Raw genomic sequence first — 15,103 nt, 5'->3', positions numbered from 1 at the left:
TTTTATTTATAATGCACTTTACATTTCAGGGAAATCTCAAAGTGCTACAACAACAAGGGGTTAAAAACAGTTCCAGAAAATAACAATCGCAATAAAACACCGTAACAAAAAATTTTAAACCATGACTGTTAAAAGGCCTTTTGAAATAAAAAAGTCTTTAGGCCCTTCTTAAAAACCTCCAGAGTTTGTGGGGCCCTTAGGGGCTCTGGGAGGGCATTCCAGAGCCGTGGGGCGACTGCCTGGAAGGCCCTGTCTCCCATGGTGGAGAGTTTAGTCCTTGGTTGGTGCAGGCAGTGGGTAGAGGTGGAGGAGCCGAGGTTTCTTAAGGTGGTGAGTGGGGTGAGGAGGGTATTAGTTCCTCTCAGTGGCAGTGAGGCGGCGTGAGAAGAAGGCGCAGGGGTGGAGCTTGTTGTACTCCGGGGAGGGGTCGGGGTTGATGAGTACAGGGGCGGAGGTGAACAGGGTTTTGAGGCGGGTGAAGGCTGCTGCAGCCTCTGGAAACCAGGTAAAGGGGACTGAGGAGGAAGTGAGACGAGTGAGCGGCGCAGCGACGGTGCTGTAATTCCGGCTGAAGCGGCGATAAAAGTTTGTAAATCCTAGGAAACGTTGCAGCTGTTTAACGGAGGTAGGGGTTGGCCAATCGGCGACTGCCTGGATTTTGGACGGGTCGGCACAGAGCCGCCCTTTTTCAATTATGAAGCCGAGGAACTGGATGGTGGGGACGTGAAACTCACACTTTTCGGCCTTAACGAAGAGCCTGTTCTCCAGAAGCCGCTGCAGCATGAGGCAAACGTGTTCTGTGTGCTGGGTCGCGTCGCGGGAGAAGATCAGGATATCGTCGAGGTAGACGAAAACGAAACGGTGGAGGAAATCACGTAGGATGTCGTTGATCAGGGCTTGGAAAACATTTCTTAGATCTAATTTTGTGAAAACGGTGGACCGGGAGAGGGAGTGTAAGACCGAGGTGCATGGGTCCATGAGGTGCAGCGGATACTTGTTTTTGACAGTGATGGCGTTGAGCCCCCGGAAATTGATGCAAGGGCGGAGACTTTTATCTTTCTTCTCGACAAAGAAAAAACCGGCGCCCAACGGGGACGAGGAGGGGCGAATGATGCCGGCTGCAAGGGAGTCTTTAATATGCTGCTCCATAGACTCCCTCTCCGGGCACGACAGGTTGTATAGGTGACTGGAGGGGAGAGGCGCGTCTGGGAGGAGGTCTATGGAGCAGTCATAGGGGCGGTGGGGGGTAGAGACAGGGCCTGGTCTTTACTAAAAACAACTGTGAGGTCGTAGTACTCACTGGGCACCCCGGAGAGGTAAGAGGCGATGGGCGGCGGGGCAGGTGAAGCGATTACCGGGGGCTCGAGCAGACAAAAGGCAGGATGTGTGACAATTGGGTTCCAATTGGTGCTGTTTTGGCTGCACAGGACAGGCAGGCAGGAGGTGGCCGGGCTTGCTGCAATACATGCCAGATGGCGCCATTCGCGTTCCTCCGGGGAGAGGCGAGTGCGACCCAACTTTATGGACTCTGGAGGAGCGGCGGGGGAAGGCAAAGGCGGCGCCGGCTGTGCCGTGGGGCCCGGCGGTGTAGCAGAGTGTGGTGCGGGGGACGGCAAAACAGAGGTCCGAGATGGTGTGAGGCTAGAGCGGGAGGCGGCGGACCCGCAAGAGAAGCGGTCCCTGGCTCTTTCCCGGAAGCGGTTATCCAGATCGGTGGCCGCCTCAACCAGAGCATTAAGGTCCGTCGGTACGTCCCTAGTGGCCAGCAGATCCTTAATACGATCGCTGAGGCCATCCAGGAAGATGCACTGGAGGGCTTCGTTGTTCCAGCCCGACTTGCCACCAGAATGCGGAAATCGACTGAGTACTCCGCCACACTGCAACTGCCCTGGCAGAGGGAGAGGCGCCTCCTTCCCCCGCACCAGGCGATCAAAAACTCTCTGCATCTCCTCCACAAAGGAGGAGTAGCAGGAGCGGACGTGAGGCTGGCCCTCGCTGACCTGCTTTGTACCAGGAGAAAGCGCTGTCGGTCGTGCTGGGTCCATGGTGGCTTGATCGTTCTGTTGTGAGACGGGACAGAAAGGACCCGTGGAGGATGAGACCAGCTGACAGGACAGAGGACGAGGGTGAGTGAACTTGGGAGGAAAGCAGACAAAGAGACAGGGTTAGAGACAGAAGCGACAAAGCACAAGGGAATTGAGAGGAATCAAAAACACAAGAGCCTGAACGCAGAGGTGGCACCGGGTATGGAGCAACGACGATCAAGCGAGGATGGTGTGGAGAACTGGGGTTAAAATACAGGCAGGGATGAGGTTGATTACAGGCAGGTGTGGCAGGCTGACGAGGTGGCTGATGAGGTGCATGTGCGGGTAGTTGGCTGGGCTCAGGAGCAGAGGGAGAGAGGAGGAGAACACAGGGAGGCAGGCAGAGCAAAACAATGGGTGAAATAAAGCGGGGGAAAAAAAGGAAACCAGGACACTCACCGTCAGCCGGGCTGTCCCCACAACAACATGAAATACATGAAAAACATAAATGTAGGTATTAGTTAAATTACACATTGACACGTAAATTTTTTAGCCCTATATTTTAATTAGTTATGTCTAATTTTTTTTAATTTGGAGTGCACACTAATGCAAGCCTTTATGATCAATCCTATCTCATTACAGAGTTGTAGACTCTTATATATATAAAGGGTGCATTTGTAACAATTTGCCCCATGCAGGGAAGTTATCGCACTGGATTGTCAAAAAATAAGAACACATTTACTACAACAGTCTTATGGTTAGAGCCAATAGCAGTGGGGTGGGAAGGACAGCATTATTATGCCATTTTATTTGGCATATTTGAATCCATCACAGATAAGACTGGCGGTTGTCCAAAATGAGTAAATAGGTCCTTAGAGCATTTTACAGGTTCACTGAAATGTTTGAGGAAGTCAACACAGTGCGTATCTGTCATCAATTTAGAGAAATTTGCCAGGTGGCCTGTTAATCAGGAAATGATTAAGGAAGTTGCAGCGAGGGAAATACAATATGGAGGTAAATAATTCCCTGTGGCTGAGAGAGCACAGGCCAGTGTGACAAACTCATAATTCTGTATCACTTTGTCTACATTGTCGAAGAAAGCACGAGCATTCTCTCTGTTGAAGCTACTTGACCTGGCAAGGCTAGTTTCTCAACAACAGCGTTGTGTCAAGTCTGTAAACCACTCTTTGCTGGCCTTTTAGTTTTCTGCCCACTTAGGCGAGAACTTCAGCTTGTGTGCCACAGCAAACTGGTAGGCAAATCTTCTGACCTCATTTGGATACTCAACAAGCTGCTTCTCCAAATCAGGTTAAAAAAGATTCTGTAGTGCTGTCAAACCAACCACTGTTGTTGGCATGGCTGTCTATGGCCGACTTTCAGCTTCTTCTTGGTAATTTTTTGACAGTAACAAGTCAGATTATGGTAATTTATGTCAAAGTCCTTCGCTCCACTCCTGATTGAATTGTTCTGCAATTTTATGTCTTTAATATTATGTCAGGGGGTGTGCTGCCATGCTCTGTCTTTTGTTGATAATTTCTAACCATCTTCCTTCCTTTAAAAACATTGCATTTTTATCCATTTATGTGGGCCCATTGCATTTCTCATTGCAATTACAAATAAATTACAGGTTTATTATGTTGTCTACTATACATGTCGACACAATACAGTTCATAACACCACACTAAAGTAATGACTGTATGAAGTAGTGTGAGTGTGTGTCTACACTCACACTCCACATGCCTAGTCTTCTGAGTCCAGGGATATGCCTGCTGCTGTAAACTACAATGTAGGTATAATATTCAATTTACAGTTTCATTTAATACTGATGTCAGAGCTAATTACACAATACCACATTGTTTTTTGAGCAAAGTCATTCAGACAATTTGCCCCAAACTGACATTTGTGCTAATGTTGGCTAAATCTCGAGGGTAACTCAACATAGCCCTTCATCAACAGTGCCTACTGTATGAAACAGTATATCCCCACTCACATATTACTTCATACAGCTCCATCAATTCAGTCTTCTGAGTCCAGGGATTTGCCAGCTGCTGTAAACTTTACATTTGTCACGCCATCACCGCCCCTCATAATAATAATATTCTATTTACAGTATAACTTAATCCTGGTGTCAGATCTACTTACACAATATCACAATGTTTTTTGAGCATGTTCGATATGTACACTGCTCAAAAAAACGGAACACTAAACTAACACATCCTAGATCTGAGTGAATGAAATAATGTCATTAAATACTCCTTTCTTTACATAGTTGAATGTGCTGACAACAAAATCACACAAAAATTATTAATGGAAATCAAATTTATCAACTAATGGAGGTCTGGATTTGGAGTCACACTCAAAATCATCCATCCATCATCGATCCAACTTTGATGTAATGCCCTTAAAACAAGTCAAAATGAGGCTCAGTAGTGTGTGTGGCCTCCACGTGCCTGTATGACCTCCCTACAACGCCTGGGCATGCTTTATATGAGGTGGCTGATGGTCTCCTGAGTGACCTCCTCCCAGACCTGGACTAAAGCATCCGCCAACTCCTGGACAGTCTGTGGTGCAACGTGGCGTTGGTGGATGGAGCAAGACATGATGTCCCAGATGTGCTTAATTAGATTCAGGTCTGAGGAACGGGCGGGCTAGTCCATAGCATCAATGCCTTCCTCTTGCAGGAACTGCTGACACACTCCAGCCACATGAGGTCTAGCGTTGTGTTGCATTTGGAGGAACCCAGGGCCAACCGCACCAGCATATGGTCTCACAAGGGGTCTGAGGATCTCATCTCGATACCTAATGGCAGTCAGGCTACCTCTGGCGAGCACATGGAGGGCTGTGCGGCCCCCCAAAGAAATGCCACCCCACACCATTACTGACTCTCCGCCAAACCGGTCATGCTGGAGGATGTTGCAGGCAGCAGAACGTTCTCCACGGCGTCTCCAGACTCTGTCACGTCTGTCACATGTGCTCAGTGTGAACCTGCTTTCTTCTGTGAAGAGCACAGGGCGCCAGTGGCGAATTTGCCAATCTTGGTGTTCTCTGGCAAATGCCAAATGTTCTGCACGGTGTAGGGCTGTAAGCACAACCCCCACCTGTGGACGTCGGGCCCTCATACCACCCTCATGGAGTCTGTTTCTGACAGTTTGAGCAGACACATGCACATCTGTGGCCTGCTGGAGGTCATTTTGCAGGGCTCTGGCAGTGCTCCTCCTGCTCCTCCTTGCACAAAGGCGGAGGTAGCGGTTTTGCTGCTGGGTTGTTGCCCTCCTATGGCCTCCTCCATGTCTCCTGATGTACTGGCCTGTCTCCTGGTAGCGCCTCCATGCTCTGGACACTACGCTAACAGACACAGCAAACCTTCTTGTCACAGCTCGCATTGATGTGCCATCCTGGATGAGCTGCACTACCTGAGCCACTTGTGTTGGTTGTAGACTCCGTCTCATGCTACCACTAGAGTGAAAGCACCGCCAGCATTCACAAGTGACCAAAACATCAGCCAGGAAGCACAGGAACTGAGAAGTGGTCTGTGGTCACCACCTGTAGAACCACTCCTTTATTGGGGGTGTCTCGCTAATTGCCTATAATTTCCACCTGTTGTCTATTCCATTTGCACAGCAGCATGTGAAATTGATTGTCAATCAGTGTTGCTTCCTAAGTGGACAGTTTGATTTCACAGGAGTGTGATTGACTTGGAGTTACATTGTGTTGTTTTACTGTTCCCTTTATTTTTTTGAGCAGTGTACATAACACAGTTAGGTTCTTGTCTCAAATTCTGCTCCCGTGATTATTAATGCAACATTTCAATCAGACTGTATCACTACTTAATCTCTCCTCTGTCCTTGTTAAGTAAGAATCACCACTGTTAGAATATTTAGTCAGCACTCACTTGGTAACAGTCTCCCTTCAGGTTGTCAAGAATATTGCCGCAAGTTTCTCTCATGTGCATTTTGCAACCATCTATCACCTTCTGGTCTATGTGCACACTTTGTTAAGGAATGATCAGTCAGGTGTAAATGTACAATTGGACCACCACCCCTTCAGAGGATCACAATGTAGTTAGAGAGTAGTAGAGTTAAAGTCTATGGGCTTTATTGTGTAACTGAATCCTCTACGACAAAGTGTCTTAAGATGAAGCTATATTAAGTATATTTGATGATTGTCAAATTAATCCATCCACCCAATAAAGGATATCTCCAACATGGTGATCATCTTTGGCTTTAGTTTGACCACCTCGGACAGGATGCCTCCATCACCTCCTCCTAATATCAGTACCTCTTTTCCGTCATAATTCTCTTTTCCACCACCAATGATGGCTTGGGTGTAGGCCAAATCACTCTCTGCCATGTCTGCAAAAAATAAAAAATAAAATAATAAAAAGAATAAAGTGTGAGCACATTACTCCAGTTTTAGCCTCACTACACTGGCTTCCTGTCCACTTTAGGATTGATTTTAAGATTTAATTGCTTGTTTTTAAAATTTCAAATGGGTTGGCACCTTCTTATTTATCAGAACTTTTACATGTCCACACTCCTGTTACAGCACTGAGGTCATCCAATCAGATGCTCCTTGATGTCCCCAGATCCAGGTTAAAAACTAGCCTTTTCAGTAGCTGCTCCTAATCTTTGCAATACTTTACCTGTTGAAATAAGAATTGCTCGGACTGCTGACATTTTCAAGTCCTTGCTTAAGGCCCACCCCTACTCAGTGGCCTTCAAACAGAGTTGGGTATTGACATTTTTGACCTTCTCTACTATTTTTGTTGTGTATATTTGTTGTTTATCCTGAACCTGGAAAGCACTTTGGTCAACTAGGGTCGTTTTTAAATGTGCTATATAAATAAACTTCAACTTGAACTTGCAAGGTAAATCAATCATTTACACACTTAAATAATTAACCAATTGTTATAAATAATAAAAACAAACAATAATCACCATCAAATTAACTTATGCATGTTTGATGTGGTCAAGTGTAATGTAGTAACTAGATTCTAGTGCATTACATTACATTTTTATGTCAGATTAACATACTTGTTAACAAAAAACATTATTTATTCGCCATCAATTGATGGAGCCTGATCCTGGGGCAGAAAATGACAAACAAGCCCTGTATTAGAGTGTTGTATACACTTACTAACGTCTCCATTGAGAACTAGGATATTTCCATACTGCTGGGAGTGCAATATTTTTATGTTTTGGTATTCAGAATCTTCTTCGTACACCACCCGGTCAATGTCATACTCAATCAGTCTGCCATCAGCTGTGGGCCAGTATCGGTCAACTTCTGCTCCTCGTACGAGGGCTGGTAGCCTTGGGGTGGACAATACAATGAATCAATATTACTGCAATGTGCTAGCTGCATCAAATATGGCAGTCGACTTTCAGCAACATGAGCAAAGCCATGAACCTCCAGATACTTACCTTTTAATCCTTGTAATATTGCCATTTAAGAGAACCTTAAGCTTCTTTTCCAGTGCATTTAAAAGCTGTGGAGAAACAAGTGTGAGACACCATCAAAGCTTAGGTGCACAACAATTTTCATCAAAAAGTGACATGCGTTATAGTGCTACATAGGCAGCACTCTTAACGCCAAAACACATAGGCAGTGAACAATGCAGCAGGCATACGGTTTCACTGTGCCCTGCATGTATCTACTAGGGTTGTCAAAAATATAGATTTTGATACATATTGATTATGCATATTTGAAATGGCTTCAATATTAATTTCCCACACTATCGATAAACTGGTACCCAGGGGCATGGGACTAGGGAGAAAAAGGGGACTGAGTGTGCAGGGCCCCCATGTTGACACACGCGCACACACACACACACACACACACACACACTTCTGTAGTGCCCACATAGCTCCGCATCCTCTCATTCATTCACAGCGCTGTCTCTTGTTTACTACAGTCATTCTGCTGTTTTAAAACAAAAAATTTAAAGCTTATATATCTAACATCTACAGGTGCTCTAAAGCAATTAGTGGCACAGTTATGGAAAAGTACATGTTTGGAGGCAAACAAACATGTGCAGGCATGATGAACATAATGATGGACACTATTTGATGTGTCTGTCACATATCCCAAAGCTATTTAACAAAAGAAAAGTTATACACTGTTTTACTATCATCATGTCCTTGCAATATGTTTGATGATTTTTATGGTTTATGGTGTATACGGTGTATATAGTAGCTAACAAGTTGTAAAACTATGTATTCTTCCTGTGTATTTTGGCTTTTAGGTAACAAATAGAAGTATTGTGGGTTGTTTTTTTAATCACCTACATTGTCTAGTTGTGCAAGGTTATCCTCTTCATAACACTGCAGATCAATGGTGACCAACCCATGGGAGTGCACACGCAGAATAACAAGCCTGAGAAATTAAGTGCAAAAGAGAAAGAGATGGACACAAAGCAATTAAGTGAGTAAAACATTTTATTTCACTAAATTGATGCTCAAAATCAAAATTTTCAAAAATTCCCAACCTTGAAAGGTGGCTTGAAAGGAGGCTATAAAACAGTAATGGGAAAAAATACGCTTGAGAATGCTGGGTAGGGCAACTGGGGAACAGACTGGCACGTACAACGCAAGATGATTGGTCTGACTTCTGACAGACGTGGTGGTATTGGTCAGGCCAGAAGGCGTTTCCCAGAGCGAAACCGGGGTAACCCCAAAAATCAAAGGTTTTGTTGTTTCCTCTTTTCCTTAGAAGTTTTCACAGTGGAAAGCATCAATACATCCACTAAACCATTCTTGCAGCATAATCAACCGCTCTGCTTATCATTAATGTGCTATGTTTATACAAAGTAGTCTTAATTTCACATAAATATAGCTAATTTCATTGCTTCTGCAATATATTACCAAACCTTCTGCAGAAGGCTGCAGAAACAGTGCATTTAGTTGTTTGTAATGTCCTGCGCATTCAAAGGGCCTGCATATTACCAGGGGCTTCTCTCTTGTCAAAACTTGTCTTCATTGGAATCCAAACCGACCTGAATTGCTGCTCATTTTAATTCAAAACTACAAACTTTCAAGTGCTTTCAACATGAGACAGTTTATCGACAGCAAAGGGGACAACCCTCCTCTTAGCTTTGAGTTCTCTTTGTTCCTCACTAAAAGTTGCTCTTACCAGCTTTGTGAATAGCTGTCTCTTAATAAGGAACTTTTAGTGCATTTTAGGAGGACTCTCGGTAAAATAAGATTAATTGTGAATGTGGCCCCTGTGCTCCCATAAGTATGACACTCTACCGTGAACTGTATGACACATTTGTGTACCGGTACAGCTCTGCCAGCCTTAGCCTCGGTGAATTTATAACCAGTTACTCACTGCACAATAGCAAACACAACTGCAACCAAACACAGTTTTCAAATATACGCAGATTTTCAGCTGGAGGTAGGGCTGCTCCATTATGGCCAAAATGATAATCACGATTATTTTAATCTATATTGAGATCACGATTATTGAATGATTTTAGGGACAACATATTTTTATTGCACTTTCAAATTTAAATAAACAGGCAATTGTTTTCACATCTATGATGTGCTGCATTTCTGCATGTACAAATCTTTGCATCAGAATAAGACTGGTCCTGAAAGTGCATCATCTACTAGAAGCAAAATATAAATAACATTTACCAGGAAAGTCCAACTGCTGCTTCACCACGGTTTCGTCCCGTCCTCTGTACGCATTTCAGCAGCTGAGAACATTGTTGGCTTGTTATTATTTTGTCCTTTTTGTGCTTCTACCTATGGCTTACCAGAAACAGCTCTCTGCGACCCAGTTCTGTTTGGTTGTCTGCACAGCTGCATATGCCACAGGGAGCATTTCAGAATCAGAGCCTTTTGCCTTCCTGATTTTGCAGACATGTTTAGATTTTGTTGATTTGGTAATCAGTACTTAATTTTTGTGCTTCTGTAGATAAATGGTTATTTTCTGTCTGTTTTATCTCAATTTTTTGTTGATTTATGATCAGGAGTATGTACAGGGGGGTTTATTTTGAAAATTGACCGGATTCTCTATACCATTCTGTGTCGGACAGATGCGGACTCGTGGACTTGCAGTTTACTCTGGACTGTAGCACCAGGAGGGTGGGCGCGCAGCCAAATCACCCCCTTTTGCTGTAAGTTTAGGAAGCACTTGATTTGACTATATTGACTTGAGTTTTCCATGAGCAGAGCATGCATTTTAAACGATATCGCCATCAATCATGTTATTTTAACTGTGGGAAGCTAAAATTGTAATCGCGATCAATATTCGATTAATTGTGCAGCCCTAGCTGGAAGCATCCTAAAAATAAGCCAAGACATTTGTGGTCAATTCAAATCATACAACTCAAACATTTGATCCACAACTTTCTCTTTACAAACGACAATGCAGGGTTGAAACTATATAAGGAAGAAACATTGAGTATGTTTAACATCACAGTTTTAAGTCTTATCCTAGTTTTGATCATATTGAAGATATGATGTTTACACAGATCATGGAAAATCTGATTATTCAAATCCCCTTTTCCATAACATAATAACAACAACAACAACTTCTGTCTCCATCTTCTTTATGATAAACATATATGATACACATTATTGTGTCAAAATAATTAAAATACTTACGCACAGTGACAAGTACCAAACAATTCATTCACCAATATTTTTGAAGACTGTGGGTGAGGGGAGCAGAGTACATAAAAGCTTTTTTCCCCCCAGTTATAATGTGCATGTTTCAGCAAAATGTGAAACTAATATCATCTAATAAACTACACGACTGAGATGTTTCTGGAAATTCCTGCATCTGTACCACAGACAAAAAAAAGAAAAAAAGAATTCAGCAAGCAACAAATGTTGTTCTTACCGGCCATGCTTGCCTACAAGAGTAGCAAGGTATCCATGTCCATTTGTGTCATGGACAGTCTCTGTCATTTCCTGTTCATGAAATATGGACAGTAGTCCAGGAACTGTCGAAGCAGAGTCAACTAGGAAAAGACAAAAGGGTGGAGCAATGAAAAGATTGTAATAATCTGGCCCCTTTATGCATTTGCTGCATCAGTGGTAAAAGAAATACTCAGATCCTTTACTCAGCAACACCACAAAGTAAAAAATGCACAAGTAAAAGTACATGAATATTATTGAAAAATGTACTTGAGAATTAAGGATAAATACTCATTATGCAGGATACTATAAATACTTGGGTTTTTTTCATGCCCATTTAGCTTTTTAATATGCAATGTTACAACTAATTTTAGCCATCACATAAATTTCTTGGCATTATAGAGTCTAGAGGGGGAATAAATACAAATACATAAACACCTCAGAACTGTACATAAATACATTACTTGTAATAATATATGTACCGGTATCTCATAATTCCACATTCTTGCCAGATAATTGGGACTGACATCAAAGCTCCTCTGTTAAGAAAACAAGTTACACCGAGGCATAGTTGAAACAAGATAACTGAGACATAATGATAACTGTGCAGCAATCTGTTTTGCAATGATGCTCTCATTTTGTCTTGTGTTATAAACACAGCACAACCTTGTCTTTTACTATGGTAGGCCCGAGCCAAATGACATAGTTAACACCTTTCTATAACATGTTATTCGCCATTGTTATCACTGCACCTTCAGCATTTTACATTGTCTCTTACAAGTTCCTCATATTCTGTGCTCTCGACAGAACACCATGGTTGAATTTATGTAACTTGATCAGTTGTCACCAACTCAGTAGTTCACCTGTCACCTGCTCGGCCCACCAGCCCCCCCAAACTGTCAACTGCATTACTGTCATCCGCTTGCGCTCTAAGAATCTGTTTCACTAATAATGTTGGATTACAATTTCTTATTTCATGGACTATTTAGGATTTTGGAAGTAATGCATTTATAGAAAAATCAAGCATAACAAACAATACACATAGTCAGTTTATAAAATATATAAATATAATGCATTGTTATAGATTAGTTATAGACTAGCCAGAAGTATATGAAGCAGTTCAAAAAAGAGAAGTCTTTCTATGGCTAATACTCTTCTACTTTTTCATCGATAACAAAGACATAATTCAAAACCTAGATTTAGTTCGGGGTTTTTTCATGACATAATTCATCATCTGTGCTTAAAAAATAAACCAAGTAGGTTAATGCTGGTCTAACTGCGGTATAAGAGTTTCGTCACACTTGAGTCGGCCCCACTATTCGCCTTTACGGTTGGTAAGACATCAACACATAAAACTACAGAAATGGCCGAAACTGCGCCACATCCTGTGCGACTGTGCAGGCTGGAGTTATGCCCCAGTGGTATTGAGCTGCTGTCCAAGTTTTTAAAAAAAAATTCACGTCTAACAACACGCGAGCATTCAAATAGCATTCAAATTAAACATTTTACCCAATTTGAGCTTAGACGCCTAATTTGTCAAAATATATATTACATATGTAACGTTATGTCATTATGTTTCACCCACATCATTACAACGCTTCTGTTTTGAAGGGCAGTGACAGACTCGCAGGTTACTGTTAGCATGCTAGCCAGCTAGCTAGCATGCAGCACTGATGCAGTGAGTGTAACCTGAATGCACTGACCGCTCACCGCGCTCATCTTACCTGCCGTAGAGAGGTTGAAGTCGAGAGTGTAATGTCGCAGTGCCATGTCTGAGTGCAACCGTCATCCATGCCTGGAATAGACAGGCTGCGAGTAATATCTGCAGAGACAGTGGGAGGGGGGGTCGGCTACCACCACTGCTGCTACTGCACTGCCCACTATACACTAAACCAGGCGTGGCTACGCAGTGACGAGCGTGCAAGAATAGAGAAACCGTCCTGCGTTGTGTTTGCTCTCTGGCGCACTACGCATACGCAGCATCGTGAAAGCGTGATCCACAACAGAGACTAGTGGAATAAAAATGTATTTCTTATTTTAACAACATTTAACATTTACAAACATGGCGTTTGTGTGGTTTTTAAAATGATACGTTATCTTGAACAGGTTAATTGAATCCAAAACCAGGCAGGAAGATGTAGCCTACAGTAACAACAGGGTGCGGATCACATAGCCCATTGCACCGCCACGCTTCGATGGTGATGTCGGGAACAGCATGCCTGTCGGTCTCTTTATGAAAGTTCTCCCTCGTGCATGAATCAGTAACCCCTAATGTTTTTAGTGGAGTTCGTGGGAGCCAAGCTTCCCTAAAAACGTGATTCGTAAACATTTCTTTATCACCATGTATTATTCGTAAAAGCTGATTATTACAGAGGGTGGTTAATTAAGACAAGCCGAGTTTATTTGTATAGCACATTTCAATAACAGGGAAATTCAAAGTGCTTTATGTAAAACATAATCAACATGGGGAAAATATTTTTTAATAGAGAAAATAAAAAGAGAACAGACAGTGAAAGTTACAGTGTATAGTGTAAGATGTTAATCTACAGCATTAAATTATTTAATAAAAGGAAGCCTTAAAAAGAAAAGCCTTCAGTCTTGATTTAAAAGAACTGAGAGTTTCAGCAGACCTGCAGTTTTTTGGGAGTTTATTCCAGATATATGGAGCATAAAAACTGAATGCTGCTTCTCCTGGTTTAGTTTTGACTCTGGGGACAGAAAGCAGACCTTTCCCAGACAACCTGAGAGACCCTAAACTATTCAGTGCTTTATAACCCAACAGCTGTATTTTAAAATAAGTTCTCTGACAGACAGGAAGCCACTCTAAAGACCTTGGAAGTGGAGTGATGGGATCCACTTTTTTGGTGTTAGTGAGGACTGGAGCTGCAGCTGTCTGATCAATTTTTTCAGGAAACCTTTTAAAGACACCGTAACAGTAGTTGAGTCGACTGAAGATAAATGCATGCACAAGTTTTCCAGGTCCTGCTGAGTCATCAGCTTTTTAATCCTTGATATATTCTTCAGTAGGCTGACTTTGTAATTTTCCTAAAGGGGCTGCTAAAATTCAGGTCTGAGTTTTTAACATTACAGATTAAAGCTGAGCAGTGACTTTTAATCATTCTTCATTGGCCCCCAAAACAATCACTTCAGTTTTATCTTTGTTTAAATTAAGCTAATTCACTTTATAGCTTAAGATACTGGCATGGATGCTTTTCTGTTATCACCGTTGAAGCATGCCATTGAATGGCCATGATTCATTTTGGGATAAAGCACCAGTCGAAACACTGGAAAAACTGAGTAGGCTACAGGAAGCAGAAGAGCAGGTTGGTGGAGGTTGAGTGAAAACATTTCTTCTTTTTGTGGATGTTAATTGCCCGTTTGGCCAGATGTCTGTGCTCAAGAGCCCCTTTGGCAAGTTTGACCCAAACCCCTTATTTACACCCCTCCGTAAAAAAGAAAAAATAAGTGAGTTCCTCAGAAAGCCATGCACACTGCAGCAGAAGAAACGTGACTGAATTTTGTATTTTTTATGTTTTATAAATGTGCAGGAAACATTTCAATTTAAAATGGCCAGTATTTGCCTTATTGTCTCAAGACCAAAATATAGCTAGAGTAGTATTATGAAAATCAGACTTCTTAAAACAGTATAACAGTGCTATAGTCATGTTGAATTAAATTTTGTATGCATGCTAGATGCTTGTCTGTCTGTGTTCTCTCTCTCTATTATTCTTCATTTTTTCATTAACTTTATTGGCATTAATGTTTAGGTAAACAATGTTGCCAAAGCACAAATTCACATATAAACAATAAAAAAAATCATATATACATATAAGTAATAAACAATAAAATGACATTTTAAAAACAATAGAGAGAAAAAACACTAAAATGAACAAAACAAAAAACAAAACATATCTTACACTGAAAATATTACAGTACAATTATTTTCTTATTTTCCACTGGTTTTCCACAGTTTGTGACATGCGGAGATATATTTTGCTGTCTGTCTGATTTAAATTTGAATTTGGGGTATTTTTGGCAAATGTTTTGGAAGTGTTTTATTCTTAAGGTTTTATATTTTGGACATGAGCTTAGAAAGTGTATCTCTGTCTCTATCTGTCTTCTGCCTCACTGGGAGCAGAGTTTCTCCTCTTCTGGTAGCCAGCTTTGTCTGTGGCGACCATTTTCTATGGCCAGGCTGTGTTCACTCAGTCT

At 42.2% G+C, this 15,103-nt stretch overlaps 1 protein-coding gene across 1 annotated transcript in view; it reads right to left on the bottom strand.

Annotated features, from left to right (window-relative positions):
- Window positions 1-12,797, bottom strand: part of sms (spermine synthase) — a 51,618-nt gene extending 38,821 nt beyond the window's left edge. Inside the window, exons 1-7 of the mRNA XM_046039875.1 lie at window positions 12,616-12,797; window positions 10,875-10,995; window positions 8,312-8,399; window positions 7,448-7,512; window positions 7,161-7,336; window positions 6,222-6,376; window positions 5,917-6,006 (exon numbers count right to left, since the gene is read on the bottom strand). Coding sequence (XP_045895831.1) covers window positions 5,917-6,006; window positions 6,222-6,376; window positions 7,161-7,336; window positions 7,448-7,512; window positions 8,312-8,399; window positions 10,875-10,995; window positions 12,616-12,661 — 741 coding nt within the window. The 5' untranslated portion in view covers window positions 12,662-12,797. The remainder of the gene's footprint in view (window positions 1-5,916; window positions 6,007-6,221; window positions 6,377-7,160; window positions 7,337-7,447; window positions 7,513-8,311; window positions 8,400-10,874; window positions 10,996-12,615) is intronic.
- Between the last annotated feature and the right edge of the window lie 2,306 nt (window positions 12,798-15,103).

The sequence above is a fragment of the Micropterus dolomieu genome, linkage group LG23, assembly GCF_021292245.1.
Source record: "Micropterus dolomieu isolate WLL.071019.BEF.003 ecotype Adirondacks linkage group LG23, ASM2129224v1, whole genome shotgun sequence".
NCBI classification, from domain to species: domain Eukaryota; kingdom Metazoa; phylum Chordata; class Actinopteri; order Centrarchiformes; family Centrarchidae; genus Micropterus; species Micropterus dolomieu.
Note: the sequence above shows the minus strand (reverse complement) of the source record. Positions and strands in the feature narration are given on the sequence as shown.